Source organism: Diadema antillarum, unplaced genomic scaffold (assembly GCF_040938485.1).
Source record: "Diadema antillarum isolate AM-2024a unplaced genomic scaffold, OU_Dant_1.0 seq00000597_RagTag, whole genome shotgun sequence".
In the NCBI taxonomy this organism is placed as follows: Eukaryota; Metazoa; Echinodermata; class Echinoidea; order Diadematoida; family Diadematidae; genus Diadema; species Diadema antillarum.
Genome location: NW_027271528.1, coordinates 1,124,760 through 1,141,907, shown reverse-complemented (window position 1 = coordinate 1,141,907; position 17,148 = coordinate 1,124,760). Strand labels below are relative to the sequence as shown.

Below are 17,148 nucleotides of genomic sequence, written 5' to 3'. Positions count from 1 at the left end.
TCTTGTTGGAACTACAAATGGCGTACTCGACACTCCTTCTCCTTCTTCTTCTTCTTCTTCTTCTTTTATATATATATATATATATATATGTATATATATGTATATATATATATATATATATATATATATATAGTGAGATGATGCTGATTCTCGTATGTACGCCTCTGTGATCTTTGGAATAATATAATCGATTATATATATATATATATATATATATATATATATATATATACATACATAGGCCATATATATATGTATATATATATATATATATGTATATATATGTATGTATATATATATATATATATATATATATATATATATATATATATATATATATATTATCACGATAATTTTGTATTGTAAGATGAGATATGTGAGTTGTCTGTGTGTTGTATATGTATAGATAATGGGTGTGTCTGCATGTCTGTCTATCTGAGCTCATTTTACATTACGTTACACACACATACATCCTCTTATTTGCATTTTGTTCGCATACGTTCATATAGCATTCTTACTGGCGATCCTGCACATTGGTAAAGTGAAAGTCGTGTTTGTAACATTGCATGCATAAATCACTCTAAAACAGAAACCGTTTATCTAAAAATCAATATTTGAAATGTTGTCATTCCTCCAACCTTTGTTAAATGTTAATTTATCACTCAAAATATTGAACTACCATTTCAGAAATGGTATACATCCAACATTTTGCGTGTTAATTCTCGCATTTACATAAAGGTTGGATGATTGACATTTTAAAAATTGATCTACCATGTCGTTTTTAGGGTATACCATTTTGTGCGTGTGTGTTGTTTCTGCTGTTTCTGCATTCTTTTTTTTAGCTGACATGGATATAAGACTATGTCCACATTTGATGGGATGTTCATTCTTTTGCTAAATTTCCATCGCTCAGTTTTGTATGGTTGTCTCTTATCAAAGCTTTTTGGTTTTCCTTTCTCATTGTTTTATCGTCCGTGTTGCTGCTTTATCAGAGGCCTAATGTCAAGTAAAGTCAATCAGGTTCTCTCTTTGTGATAGTTTCGTTTCTAATTCTCATGATATGATGGTATATTTTGTATAATTATGTAGAGAAATGGATAAATTGAAAGTTAGCGTGACTGAGGTTAGGTTTTGTAAGCCTAAAATGACTCGGCATCTCTCAGACAGACTCTAATAAGTACAGGCACTGTTCTGCTTTTATTGTTTAACAACCTTCCGACTTTATTGACATTATTTAGTTGAGCGTGGGCGTCATATCATAATATTATTTCGAACATTGCAGATCCTATACTTCTTTCAATCCGCGTGCTCACCCTTGGCCTAAAAACGGCGTTCGAGCACGGAAACCGAAATCTATCCATTTAATGTGCCTGAGAAGCGTGACTAAGAACAGTGTCCTCGCATAACGTGCATAATGTAAGACTGTAACGTTATTAACAAAGGAAATCAGACAGCGACACTCACCAGATTCAATCATACACAACAGTTACGACCTATTTTATATTATAACGTGCTCTATCTGCCGCCATGGTATCTATCCTTATTACAAGTGCTAACAGGGGTATTGGCCTGGAGTTCGTACGCCAGCTTGCTGGACGTGACCCAAGACCAGCCCACATCTTCGCTGCTTGCAGGCGTCCAGACGAAGTACGGGTAACTTTAAACGACAATTTCGATGGCCGTTTGAATGTACACTGTAAATGATTTACACGAGTCATAATATTTCTTCGCCGCCATTTTGCAAGCCCCTGGGAGCCGGGGGTGCTGGGGGTGCTGCAGCACCCCTGACTTTTTGAGCAGGGGGGCATAGCACCCCTGTGAAAAATAAAAGTTGGGGGTGCTTCTGCACCCCCAACTTATATCTTTTTACAGGGAAAATTGCTTGTTTTTTTTCTATAGAAAATTGTCCAAATATCCCACCTAAAGTGTGCATCAGATTGCTGAATTTCACTTCTGAAAATGTGAAATATCCATAGCGTGGGAGGGGTATCCCCCTCCCACGCAGAACAAGCTTATAAGTGCAGACAGCACTATTAAAGCATTTTCATTGTCCCTGGATATTTTGCTTTTCCTACTTTTCTATTGATTTTTTTTTAATATGCTACCTGAAGGGCTCACTTGATTGCTGAATTTCAAATCTAAAAATGCAGAAGTTCCCTCATTTAGGGGGAGGGTACCCACTTCAGGAGAGCGTCGATGGAGGGGGCAGCATATCATTTTGCCCCCCCCCCCCCCCAGTAATTTCCAAGATGTGGATTTTTTTTTTATTCGACACTGTCCCAATCTTCACACAAAGTGTGCACCAGTCAATTCTGAAATGCGAAATCTCCCTCGTATTGAAGGGAAATTCCCCCTCACGATATTTCCCTTTCTATTCTAGAGTAATGAAAAAGCTTCCTCGTATGTAGGGGTGCGGGGCAGTTGCCATGATATTACGCCCCTCCCAAATATTTTCGGGATGTCGGAGATTTTCTTGCTTTTTGTGATGGAAAACTGTCCAAATATTTTACCGAAACTGTGCAAAGCATTGTTGCAGTTCAATTCTGAAAATATAATGGGTTTATACCCTCTTCCACATCCTCCCCCTTTGGTCCTTTCCCATAAGATTGACATATCTCTGAATGATTCTTTCATCAATAGATCTGCCATTTCAGTTTAAAAAATGTGAAAGTTTCCTCGTGTGGGAATATAATATCCTCATTTCATTTAGGCCCTAACCATTTTCCCGCTTAGATCCCCTCCATACGTTCCATAGACGCAGTAGTAGTACACTTTGTGGATTGATAATTTCCCTAATTCCACCAAAATTTTTTTGCGAAATAATGTCAATTGGATTCTAAAAGTGCCACAGTTTCCTCGTATTAAATAGCCTCAATCCTGGAATAAAAATATTGGGTGGGAGCTATGCAAACACATCACTTTGCCCCCACCCTCCCCATCCCCCCCCCCCCCAAAAAAAAAAATCCCCACGATGCGGAAACATTTCTTGCTTTTTTTTTCATAGAAACTGTCCAGATATTTCACCAAAAGTGCACAAGATCATTTAATTTCAATTCTGAAAATGTAAAATGCCCCTCCCCCGTTAGGCCAACTTCTATCCACTTAGTAGACTTTTGAGATCGACACTTTCTGAATATTTCATCAAAAAGTGCGCACCAAATATGTCACTTTGATTTAAACACATCCAAAAGTGCCAAAATGTGGGAAGGGGATATTCTCTTTCAGTTTACCTCTATTCCCCCCACTACATTTAGTATGCTTATGCTTCTTTGTCTGACAGTTTTTCAAATGCTCCATCATAAATGACTGTAATTGTGTAGAACCAATATATTTTCATTTCAATCCTTAAAATACAAAGGCTCTCTCGATTGGGAGGGGTTAGAGGACACCCCCTTCTAAAACTCTCCCCCTTGCTGTATTAGCCTGCACCCCTTGCATTGATTATGATATGGCTACATTATAACATATTAAATCAAAAATGTGTGCCAGAAATTCCACATCTTTGAATCACAATCATAAAGATGCAAAAGCTCTCTCATGTAGGAAGGGGATACATCCTCCCACATCCTTCCCCCACTTGGTCTCCCTCCATAGATGACTCACTACACTTGTCCGATACAAATTCCAAGATATTCCACCTAGATTTTGCGTCAGATTATTGTACATTGTATTCAATTCTAAAAATGCAAAAGCTCCGTCGTGTGAGAGGGGGCTACCCCTCCCAACCCCGCCTCCTCAACTTCCATACATTTATTACTCAGTGATGATGCACACGCAGAACAAGAGCTGATTATACCCCCGATTTAATGGTCATTCACATTTCTGTGAATATTCATTTTTCATACTTTTTTAAAAATTTCACCAAAAGTGTGCACCAGACCACTCATTTTCAGGTCTGAAATCAAAAATCTCCCTTATGTGGGAGGGGATATATTCCCTCCCACAACCTTCCCCCCTTAGGTCCCCTTCCATGGACTTATACAAAGTAAAGACCAACAACCGATCTCCTTCGTGTGGGAGGGGTATACCCCCTCCCACACCCTCCCCCTTTATGTCCCCTTCCATGAACTTATACAAAATGAAGATCCACACACACACGAACGCTGATAGTAAGTTTCGAAATATTCCACCAATTAGTGTGCATCAGATCATTGTATTTCAATTCTAAAAATGTAAAAGTTCAATCGTGTGGAAGGGGCCTGGCTACCCCTCCCATCCTCGCCGCATCAACTTCCATACAGTTATTACACAGTGATGACGCACACGCAGAACAAGAGCTGATCATACCCTGATTTGATGGACATTTACATTTCTGTGAATATTTATCTTTCATACTTTTTTTTTATTTCACCAAAAGTGTGCACCAGATCGCGGAATTTCAGGTCTGAAAATCCAAAATCTCCCTTATGTGGGAGGGGATGGGTATGCCCTCCCAAAACCTTCCTCCCTTAGGTCCCCTTCCATGGACTTATACAAAGTAAAGACCAACAAACGATTCTCTGATACAAATATGGGGATAGTCCACTAAGACTGTGCATCATATCGTTGTAATTAAATTCTACAAATGCAAAAGCTCAGTCGCATGGAGCCACCTCCCATCCCCGCCTCATCAACTTCCAAACAGTTATTTCACAGTGATGACTCACACACGGAACAAGAGTTGATTGTAACCCAATTTATTGGTCATTCACATTTCTGTGAATATTTCATTTTTCATACTTTTTGAAAAAAACTCACCAAAAATGTGTGCCAGATCGCTGAATTTCAGAAATGAAAATTCAAAATTTCTCCAGGGTGGGAGGGGATACCTCCTCGCAGTGTTGACGCACACACGGAACAAGAGTTGATTGTAACCGGATTTAATGGTCATTCACATTTCTGTGAATATTTATTTTTCACTTTTTCAGAAATTTCACCAAAAGTGTGCACCAGATCGCTGAATTTCAGGTGTGAAAATTCAAAATCTCTCCAGTGTGGGAGGGGGATACCCCCTCCCACACCCTCCTCCGTAGGTCCCCTTCCATGCACTTATACAAAGTGAAGACACACACACACACACACGAATCAAGAGATAACAGATACCTCATTCAACAATTCATCCATGAACATAGTCCACGAGTATTCACTTTTTTTTTTGATTGAAGAATTTCAAAATTTACCACATAAAGTGTGTTGAATTTCACTAAGAGTGGAAAAGTTTCCTTGTGTGATGGAGGGCTTTCCCACCTCGTTTCGATGTCCCCATCCCCTCTCTTCACCCCCCCCCCCCCCCCCCCATTTACTGAAACGCTGTTAGTATGATCCGGCAACCGAACGGGTGGGTCAGGGGTTCAGCACCCCTGTGAAAAAAGTTGCTCCCAGGGGTTGTAGTCAGTTTCTTTGCTTGGATTGTGCAGGTGAAAAGTGTGTATATATAGCGTGATGCCTCATAACCAGCTCAGAACACTTGAACACCGTAAAGTTCATTGAAACAAAGTAGGTCTACATCAAATTGCAATTCAATGTCAAAGGGAACATATCTCGTTTCAACGTCCTTTATTTCATACAACTATTAGTCAGTTCGTGTTTTTCATTTCTAAAGATTACAACCATTGACCTTTGTGGGAAACGTTTCGCAATATATGAACATAAAGAGTAATCTATCAAGATAATTGAAAAGATGAAATGGTGATATAGTTGAGATGCAGTAGCAGTGGAATCGTAGTAGCCATGTCTTTATGTAAAGTATGCATTAATGTTGGTTTGTTTTCTGTCATCATTGGAAGAAACAAGTGCGGAATATGTAACCCAGGAAGTTCAATGCATGACTCGACCATGCACAGTCTTTGCTCATCTTCTGTAATTCAGTGAAAATAATACCTTACAAGCCAATTGCCAATCTCATTAATGAATCTTTCATTGTCTGTTTCTTATAATTTCTCAGGATCTGCTAACCTTGGCCGCTGCTAATGACAACATTCGCGTTATTGAATTAAGTATGTTCGTGGCGTTCCCGTTGATTGGCCCTCTATATCAAAACTCAAATGCCGAATATTTTGCAGGCCCATAGAATATTAGTTCAATTCTGTTCTTATGGTTGTGATTGTTTGCTAGGGACCTCTCCCTCACAAAGAAAAGAAATAATGACACAAAGAGTAAAGAGATGTTGTTTCACGATGCGCCTTTATAGTGCTTCTTTAACTTAAATGCGAAAGATGAGTTTTAACATTGATACTGTATTGAATCCATTGATTTTGAGTTGAAATGTCTGAAGTTTCTGTCGTGGTGTTCAACTCCACTATCATGACTATGTTTTTGAAGAACCCCGTAAAGCACGTCAGTCTAGCATGTATCGATAGGGTAACCCATCTAAAATAGATGTTACTATATATAACTTATCTAAATCAATAGTCTTATAACACAAACACACACACACACACACACACACACACACACACATATATATATATATATATATATATATATAATTAAAATGAAATGAAACTTACTGATGTTACAACTAATTTTTACGACAAAATAATTTCTTTCATAAAGTAACAGGAGAACAATGAATGATTAATGAATTTTTAAATAAAGATGAGCATACCTTTTAAAACTATTGACTGTGACACCCAGATGTCCGAAATGAGTCCGCCTATCAGCTCGCTGTGGAGGCGGTCTCGAATGTCGTCGGCGAGAAGGGTCTCAACGTCCTGATCAACAACGCAGGCGTGAAGAACCAGGAAGATTACGCTGAGATGTCCAGGGAGAGTTTCGAAGAAGTACTGGACGCCAATGTGATTAGTCTTCTTAGAGTTACCCAGGTATCTATAGATTTCCTTTTGTCATATAGGCCTACGTCACGTTTCCACATACAGTACACGATCGCTTATGTATATACATGTATAGATACCGTACGAATAATATCAAGGGCTCAATATTGAACAGTCGAGCGGTGGGCCTATTTCCCATGGGCCACCAGAGAAAAAAAGTTTTTGTTGAGCCCTGATGTATGTAGGCCTATATATATATATATATATATATATATATATATATACTATATATTATATATGTGTGTGTGTGTATATATACATATAAATATATATATATATATACAGGGCGTATCAAAAAGTCACACTTTTGAAAAAATCTTCTAAAGTACATTTCGAAATATTTGGAAGATTTTTCCATATTTATGGATACCCAATAGTCTCATGTATCAAGTGCAATCAACAAAACAAATTTTTTTCACGCTTGGCTGAACACTGACGCTCTTTGTCCAGAGTGTAAAAAATGGCTTGCACCAAATTGAAAGAAGATGGAAAGTTCAGCCAGCAGTCCAAATAGTGTTCTCATTCAAACAAATTGCTCTTTTACTCACAGTTTTGATTATGTTATGATAGTTTAGGAATTTTCTGGAGATTTTCTGTCATTATTCCATTGTGCTATGGAAGGTTGATTAACGACATCACGATCTCAGTTTTAAGCACAGTTATCACAAAATCATGCACAGACATATCGAACCCACATGCCAGTCACTCAGTCAAGAAGAAAAGTACAAAATTAATGCATCCTCAGATCATTCAATCAATACAATCGATCAAGCAAGCAAGCAATCAATCATTCATTGAATCAATCAATTAATCAATCAACCAGTCAGTCACAATTGTATGCATGTTTTATAAAAAGTGGCAGATCAACATAGGGAATATCACCTCCCCCCCCCCCCGTGGCTTAAAGGCTGATCAATGTTTGTAAAACTGATTTATTTGTTAGTTTATTCGTTCAATAAGCCGATTGATTATTTCAAAGACTGAAAAGTGATTGATAGATTATTGGATTGATTCACTGATTGATTTAACGACTCAATGACTGACTAACTGATATATCGGTTGATGTATATTGATAGGTTGATTGGTTGATTGATTGATTGACTAATTGGTCAATCAATTGATTGATTAATGGGATGAATGATTTGAATGTTGATTAATTTCGTACCACTACCGCATTAATGAATAACTGGCATATGGTATTGATGTGTCCGTGTATTGTGAAAACTGTGCTTTAAATATCTTGAAGTAATTACACACTCTAATTTTCACCAATTGATTTAGAAATGAAAACATTAAAATGATGATAAAGCTGACAAAAAAAATCAGACTATCATTCAGACTACATTCTTATTTCATATTCATTTTTAGTGGGTTTTTTGTTTTCTTTTATCATTACTACATTCATTGAAGTCAAACTTAAACACGGAGCAGTATCTAACTTCAATTTCTTCTCTTTGCCGTCCACGATTCTTGACAGGTGTTTCTTCCTCTGCTGCGGCAGGCTGCCCGGAGTAGTAAAATCCAGACTTACAGTTTCGAGAGAGGAGCCATCATCAATATCTCCTCTATTCTGGGCTCCATATCTAAGTCTACAGGAGGCTTAGCAGGTTACAGGGAAAGCAAGGTAATCGATGCGCGTGGACGAGCCAGATTAAATTGGCGTCATAACTTGGCATACTAGTAACTGAAGAAGGTCAAAGGTGTTGAGAAATATGCATGATATTTTCGTTATGGGGATACTCCCACCATTGTCGGCATATTTTGAAAGTTCATAATTTAGCCCCCTCATGTTTTCTCTATGCCAAAATTTACCCCTAGATATGAAGTAATATTATTTCCTCTTCGTCACAGCTCATCGACATAAACGACACTCTGAGAAGAAAAGGAAACACGGACAATTTGAAAGATGAATGGTAAGACCAATAAACTGTCATTGGAGAAGTGCAGGTGGTCCAGAGATTACCAATATGAACTTACTCGATGAAACCTTCTTCAGAGAAAATTATTATTTCTTTCATGTGTGTCATCACTTATTATCCTCGATTTATAGTTCAACAGTATAACAACAGTAGGCTCTGTTATGTACATTGTACATTATGACTTACACGGGTTTCGCATGAACTGTACTTCGAGAATTAAGTCGAATAATAGCATTTTCAACGTTTCTTTGCAGGGAATGTGCTTCATTAACTCTAACCACGTCGATGTTAGTGAGAGGGCAGTGTCCTTCCTCTGGTCTGTGATGCAAGTAAAACGTGAAACGAAATGTTTGATTTATTTTTTTTTTAAATTTACAAATTGTATTACGCTGTTGTGAGGTAAAGCTACAGATAAGTATTATCTGTTACTATAATTATTGTGAGTTATTATGAGTTATAACTGTATAAAAGTCGAGGAGGCCTATATTCTGTGAAATACTAGCGAGTAATCCATCACTTTGATGAACGTTCGAAGATTCGCAATAATGAACAGTAGCAATTATCTATCGAACAAAGTTGTTTTGTTTTGTTTTGTTTTGGGGTTGGTTTGTTTGTTTTGCTTGGAAAACGTGTAGATATCTTTTCTTTAAAAAAAAACGGCTTCACCTTATAGATATATGATATCACATGACAATGATTAAACCAAATTTATGCACATTCTTCTCTTATACACACTAAAAAAGAAAGGTTCAAATTTGCAACACAATATATTTGTCTCTATAGCAGCACCCTGGGGTGCACAATTGCTCCTCTTATCATGCAAGTAGAAATATTATAGATTAAATCTCTTAATATTTTTATTCGTACCTACAAAGATGCAGACATATCCATCAGAGTGTAAATTTGATCTTACGAGCAAAACCTTGGTGCTCGTGGTCCAAATTTTCAATTCACAATGTATTAATGTTTATGGTGCCTGTTTGCACCCTTGATTAGCACAAAGATGAGGGTGCAAATTCGCACCCCTGCAGGTTCACAATTCAGCGTATTGCACCTCCAAGGGTGCAAATTGCTTATTGGGTGCAAAGTTGCACCCTATAGGGTGGTTGTATAGCGACAATTTTGGGGTTCAAACTTGAACCCGTATTTCTTAGTGTGTATGTTTCTTATTAGTTTGTGATATTAATTGTGTGTCCAATTAAGGCTGCCGTCAACATGTTAACCAAGGGTCTGAGTGTGGAACTTAGAGGGGATCGGATCCTGGTCTTGGCACAGCACCCAGGATGGGTCCAGACTGATATGGGAGGATCAAACGCCGATGTGACTACAGAGCAATCAGTTTCCACCATGCTGAGAATCTTCTCTGCAGCTTCCGAAAAGGAAAATGGTCTTTTCCTTGACCTCAAATTTCCCATTCAAACCTGTCCGTACTAATGAATTCCGAAAAGGAACGTTTTCCTGCTGACAAGTTCCCAATTCAAATAAGGGTCAGTCCCCCCCCCCCCACCCCCACCCCCCCCCCCCTGGTGCCAGGTAAAAATGGCAGAGGTAAAAATGACAGAGGTAAAAATGGCAGAGGTAAAAATGGCAGAGGTAAAAATGGCAGGGGTAAAAATGGCAGAGGTAAAAATGGCAGAGGTAAAATGTTAGAAGTAATGAGAGCGATTTCGTCAGAGATAAACGTATGAAGAGGTTTTGAATAATAACCTAGCCAGAGCAAACTGTATTTATCGAATTATCATATCCAAACTGCAGATTTGAAGAATGTTTATTGAACTATGTTTTAAAAAGATTAGAGCACTCTCATTATTCTGAGTTTGATTCAAGTGCAGTGGCGTATTGTGTCTGTTCAGAGGAATGATAAACCAGCTAAGAGCCTAGTAGGCCTATGGGAAATTATTTTTGTTATTCATTATTATTATTATTATTATTATTACTGTTATCTATTATTATAAGGGGGTTCCAACAATGCTGCAAACCCCTTAAGCATTTAATCCTACGTTGTTTCGCCCAATGAAGTTATCACGCACACACAAGTTTATGTTTATTATTATAGTTTATTTATTCATTTGTCTTTCTTCCAACAATAGGCAATATAACAATAAAATAACAATAACATTGACACTTTCTTTCAAGAGTATATAGGAACAACAACTAATACTAAAATTTTTGCAAATACATAAGTATATGATTACATGTACATGTGAAATGATAAAGAAAGGGTAACAAATATTTTGAGAGAGGCAAACGAGGAGACCTTAGTGAAGCATAGCTTGTGAGACAAGGTCCCTCAGGAATAAAAGAAAGAAAAAAATACATTGTGTATATATATATATATGTATACGTAGTGGGAAAAAAATAACAAAAAATACACAATTCCAAACGTAAACAGGGAATAGACAAGGGAGGCTATGTGTAATGGGGTGAAGGGAGATTATTTACATAAAACAAGGGTAGGAATGAAGGGAGGGGGTGGAAAGGAAGGATAAAAAAAGGTTATGTGAGACGATAAAATACATACAAAAACACACACACTTAACAAAAACAAAAACAAAACAAAACAAAACAAAACAAAAAAACAAAACAAACAAAACATAACAAAACATAACAAAACAAAACAAAACATGACAAGAAGACAACTGGGTTTCAATAATATTATACATTGATACTTTCTTTCTTTTTTTTTAAGGGAAGTCTGACATAAAAGTACATGCATCTGTAATGTAACATACAGGACTTACTCTCAGTTATTGACATTAACATTGTTAACATTGTTTTAACAACATCACGAATCAACACAATAAGTATTTAAAAAATGAGACGTAAGCCTACGTTTGAAGGCTGATTTACTTGAAGTACTGTATGTTTAATGCTCGCATCAAGCGAATTCCAAAACTTGGGTCCAGTATGTACTAGCGTTTTAAGAGTAAATTGTGTCCTTGCACGGGTTAAGTGCAAACCTGAAGCCTGCCTTGTGTTATATCTATGAACATCACTATTTTTCTTAAAACGCTGTGCTAGTGCCAGTGCGAGTTCACCTGCATTAAGATCATACATTAGAGACCCTAACTGCATTAAATAGATATCTTCCACAGTTTCAGAATTTTATGTTGATGAAAGAGAGCATTAGTGTGACTACGAAAATGTACATTACAAATTATTCTTATAACTCTCTTCTGGATCAAAAATAGCTTTTCATTTTGCGATTTTGAAGAATTACCCCGCGCTACTATACCATAATTAAGATATGGAAGAACTAAAGTGGAATATAGGATAAACAATATTTCTTTGGGAATAACTCTTTTTAGTTTGCATATAACACCAGTATTTCGTGATAAGAGCTTACAAATGTTATTCACATGGATTTTCCAATTCAGTTTGTCATCAATATACAGACCAAGAAATTTTGTTGAGTTTACTCTATCTAACGCAACTCCACCAAACAAAACATTTCCTGGTAGTATCTTAACAGAATTACTAAAAAGCATATAATTGGTCTTCTGAAAATTCAATGACAGTTTGTTTGCATGAATCCAAGTTATAATATTACTTAGCTCAATATTAACTGTTTGTAAAAGGACCTGAGGATTCTTGTGTGATAAAAATATGTATGAGTCGTCTGCAAATAAAATAAATGAGAATACATCAGAGCAATATTGAAAATCATTAATATATATAAGAAATAATAGTGGTCCAAGTAGTGATCCTTGTGGAACTCCACATGTGACATTTTGTAACCCCGATTTTGCATCATTCAGTGAGACAAACTGCCTCCTGTTAGATAAGTAGCTTGTGAACCACTCCAAGGCTTTCCCTCTTACTCCGTAATGAGATAACTTCTGTAATAGAATAGTATGATCAACAGTGTCGAAAGCCTTGGAGTAATCCAGAAAAATACCCACTGTGTGCATGCGATTATCCAATGCCGTAGAAATTTTATCAATAAAATGTAAAATAGCATGACTTGTTGTGTGCTTTTCACGAAAACCAAATTGAAAATTGGAGAAGGTTTGGTTCACATTAAAAAATTTCACCGTCCTGACATATATAAGTTTTTCAAGGATTTTGGAAAAAGTGGATAAAAGAGAAATTGGACGATAATTACTCAATAACTGGGGATCACCTTTCTTAAAAATAGGTATCACCTTCGCTATTTTCATATTCACAGGGACAATACCATCATTCATTGATAGATTAAAAATATGAACAAGAGGTTGAACAACCCCTAATATAACATTCTTTATCAAATCATTTGAAATACCGTCATAACCTGGGCTCTTCTTCTTTTTAAGGGAATTCACAACATTAAAAAGTTCTTCTTCATTTGTTGGGATTAAAAATAAACTACTTAGGTTTGGTTCCCGTAAATAATCAGAAAACATCTTCTCGCAGTGAGGCACTGCCCTTGACAGATTGGGACCAATACTACAAAAAAAAAATATCATTGAATTTATCAACAATGACATTTTCATTTTCAATTAGTTCACCATTAATTCTAATGTCATGTATATCTGACTTTTTCTGAGTGGGTTTGAATATATTTCTAATAACTTTCCATGTGTCTCTGATATTATTAACAGTTGAGTGAAACTGATCAGAATAATACTTCTTCTTTGCTGTGCGCAGAGTAGAAGTCAAAGTGTTTCTATAATCAGCATACTTTCTATACGCAGATTGTGATCCTGATATTTCATTTTTATAATATAATTTATTTTTTCTATTAATTGACCTTAATAATGAGTTAGTGATCCATGGCATTTTAGGAATTTTCTTACGGTTTTTACCAGTACTTTGACACAATGGTATGCATTTATTGTACAGCAACAAAAACTTATCCCAAAAATTATCAAAAGCACTTTCAACATTCTCATCAGTTAAGACTTGACTCCAATCAGTTTCAATTAAGGCTTCTCTAAGTTGAGCAATATTATCCAGGCTGCTTTTCCGAATAAGCTTATTACGTTCTGGATTGATAAAATAATGCTTCTTGAGAGGCACTTTTGTACAGACAGGAAAGTGGTCTGACAAATCAGAAATAATTATACAAGCAGTAGGGAATGGTTGTAAGTTACTAAAAATATTATCAATAAGAGTAGAGGAAGTTTCAGTTATCCTACTGGGTTTAGTTATTATAGGGGCATAAGCGAGAAGGCCTCCATCAAGTTCAGAAAGTCATTACATTGATTATTCACATCACATTGTAATAAATCTACATTATAATCACCCATCAAAAATAGATCTTTATTACTAAATAAAGGATTCAGTAACATATCTTGCAATTCACTCATGACAAGACACACGCACACGCACGAACCCACTTTTGGTATAAACATATACTTCTATACGCAGAGATACTCTCACATACACACTCTTACACAAACGAATTCCGCTCACGTCCAAGCTAGTATATTGTCATCATTTTTCATTTTTTGAACTGTTTAGTGTAAAGAAGTGAAGGAGACATAGTCGAAGCAAACCGCTAATTTTTCACTTGTTCTATGTTATTTTCTCACATTCAGGTTTAGTAGGAGCCTATTTATCTCACAAGGCCTGATCGCGACATAATGTAGAAGTAAAAATACAAAACGCAAAAAAACAAACTACAGCAGATGTATCGGCAGACATAAGCAAGCTCTTGCAAAATGTTTTATTACATGGCGCAAAAATAAATATCTCGAAGTTTAATGAACACTTCGTGGTCACTTTACAAACTTATGCCTATTAAAACTGGAGACGAACTTTAGCAATAAACTGTTCAGTGAGAGAAAAAACCGATAGTTTGCCATGGGATTTCTTTCAATCATTGTTGAACGAATCCGCAGGCGAAAAAATGTAAATGTTTGATGCCTTTCAATCTTAGCTGTTGCCCCAAAGCATGGGCGTAAATCCTGGAACACACCAGAATCAGGTCAATAGCACCATTAGACCCAGAGATAATCGCAACTGTAGATTTCAAATGGCGACCATTTTGAAATCCAATATGGCGGACATAAAGAGAGAATTCCAAGTGGCCCAATATCTGAAAATGTTTGCAATATGTTAATGTACATTTCTGCCAAATTTGGTGCTTGTATCACAAAATGCACGATAGGTTTGCTAAGCTGCCCCACTAAGAGTATTTAGTGATACCCCTTTATATATAAAACATTTTCGTGTAATTAATGATTTGTTTAACCCCTAATTTTGGGGGAATGGGACATCAAGCGGGGAGAAATGAGACAACCTGGAGAGAAATTGGATAACCATCATGACCAAAGTAGGATTTACATGTGCCGCGGGGAGAAATGTAACACTGCCCTATTAAATTTCTCCCAGTGGTAACAGAAACAGTAAAAGATCCCTGCCAATTTTTCATACCTGCATGTCTGTTATCAAGCAATTTTATATCCATCAGAAGTTTGCACACGTATTAAAATACCTATTAACATAGTATAGGACCTACCAGATCTATAGTAAGTTTGATATTTTACTGACAAGATACCTGTAGAGCTGTATAGTGGTTAATATGTCTATTTTCAGGTGTACCGAGGCTCATCTTTTCACTGATATAATTGGATTGTTGACTGGCCAAACATTTTTCAAGTTACATGAGTGTCCCATATTTCTCCCCGTGTCCCATTTCTCCCCGGTCTCCCCCGTGCTTTATTTCAGAAGGCACGAAAAGCGCGTATTGCGAGAAAGGTGTCAGAAACATAAAGAAAAAAATCTGTCACTTTTACCTCGTCCTCTTGCATTTCAACGACAAAATTTTTATCAATGGCATTTTCATCTCTGGCATTTTGACCACTGACAACTTTACCTCTGACATTTTTACCACTGACATAATCATTTACCTCTGACATTTTTACCCCTGCCATTTTTACTTCTGACATTTTTACCTCTGCCATTTTTACCTCTGCCATTTTTACCTCTGCCATTTTTACCTCTGCCATTTTTACCTCTGCCATTTTTACCTCTGCCATTTTTACCCCTGCCATTTTTACCTCTGCCATTTTTACCTCTGTCATTTTTACCTCTGCCATTTTTACCTCTGTCGTTTTTACCTCTGCCATTTTTACCTCTGCCATTTTTACCTCTGCCATTTTTACCCCTGCCATTTTTACCCCTGCCATTTTTACCTCTGCCATTTTTACCCCTGCCATTTTTACCTCTGCCATTTTTACCCCTGCCATTTTTACCTCTGCCATTTTTACACCGAACCGTGCCCCTTCCCCTCCCAAGAATATTGAGTCTGAATCTTTGGAAAGTCAACTTGTTTCCTTGCGGTTTTTAAAGTACTTTTAACGCTTTTCCCGTTTTTTCCTCATGTTGCAAGTCAATGCTCCATGGAGTTTACGTCACAGCTGAATAGCCAGAAATGCAAACTTATTAATTTACAATTTCCTTGACAACCGATGAAATCCATGTTGTTTTTCAGAATATATATATATATATATTTTTTTTTTTCAGTCACGAAAAGGAGATGGAAAGATGAAGGGAAATGAATATAAAATTAGCTTTCACTGAAAAGCAAACTTAGAAAATGTCAACATCGATTTAGTCTTCCTTTGTCTGCTATAAAAACAAAATGGTGAATTTTATAGTGTATACCACTGCCCTCTCCGCCCTATAGTGTAGGACCTACGTGGTAATCGTTTGTGACTGCAAAACTTAGTTTGTTTGTTTGTTTGTTTGTTTGTTTGTTTGATTTATTTCCTTCAACATAATTTCATACATGAATCTAAATTGTATTCCGTAATATCTTAGAAAACATCAATATACACATATTACAAATGTAAACAATGTAGCCTACATGATTCGAAGGAGGAAAAATAAATGTCCACATTAATTCCATTACCAAAATATATTGCATTACCAAATTTGCAAACAATTAGGCCCTACATAAAATTATGCTGAATGACTTCCTCAAGGACTGCCACTATAATAAACTGTGCACAGTCTATATGTGCAAGACAATAATTAGCTGTGTGTAACCCGACGTTGTATACTCATAAAATTATATAAGATAGTAACTGTGGATATAAACTCGCGATAATGTCCGAATAAAACCGATTCGTACCGTGAGTGTGTGGAAAATGGATAAAATAATGTCAGTCTCAGTTCATCTCTTGATTCGTCGTTGTTCCTGGCTGGTTCTGCCTACTGTATAATTACGGATCCTTCAACGACAAAATTTGTTTGCTAGCTATAACCGCGGAAATTTGCGTGTAAATTACGCACGTGTAATAATACAGCGGTACTATCATACGTATAAGTATAGTCGGCGCATAGCTGTGTGCTGGAGCCTAGGACCTACCTATAAGACTAGATTTTGATCTAAGTAAGATGGTAATGGGGACATGGAAGTTCAATATGAAACGAATGAGAGAAGGAAATGACAGAATTGTATATGAGTGACGTTGCAAAGTGTTCATAGG

General features: G+C 36.6%; 1 protein-coding gene across 1 annotated transcript; it reads left to right on the top strand.

The window, feature by feature from the left end:
• Positions 1-1,527: 1,527 nt before the first annotated feature.
• LOC139735758 (C-signal-like) lies at positions 1,528-10,165 on the top strand. The gene is made up of 5 exons (XM_071646509.1): positions 1,528-1,653; positions 5,924-5,975; positions 6,616-6,803; positions 8,290-8,436; positions 9,935-10,165. The coding sequence occupies exons 1-5, from the start codon at positions 1,528-1,530 to the stop codon at positions 10,163-10,165; spliced, it is 744 nt and encodes a 247-aa protein (XP_071502610.1).
• The last annotated feature ends 6,983 nt before the right edge of the window (positions 10,166-17,148 follow it).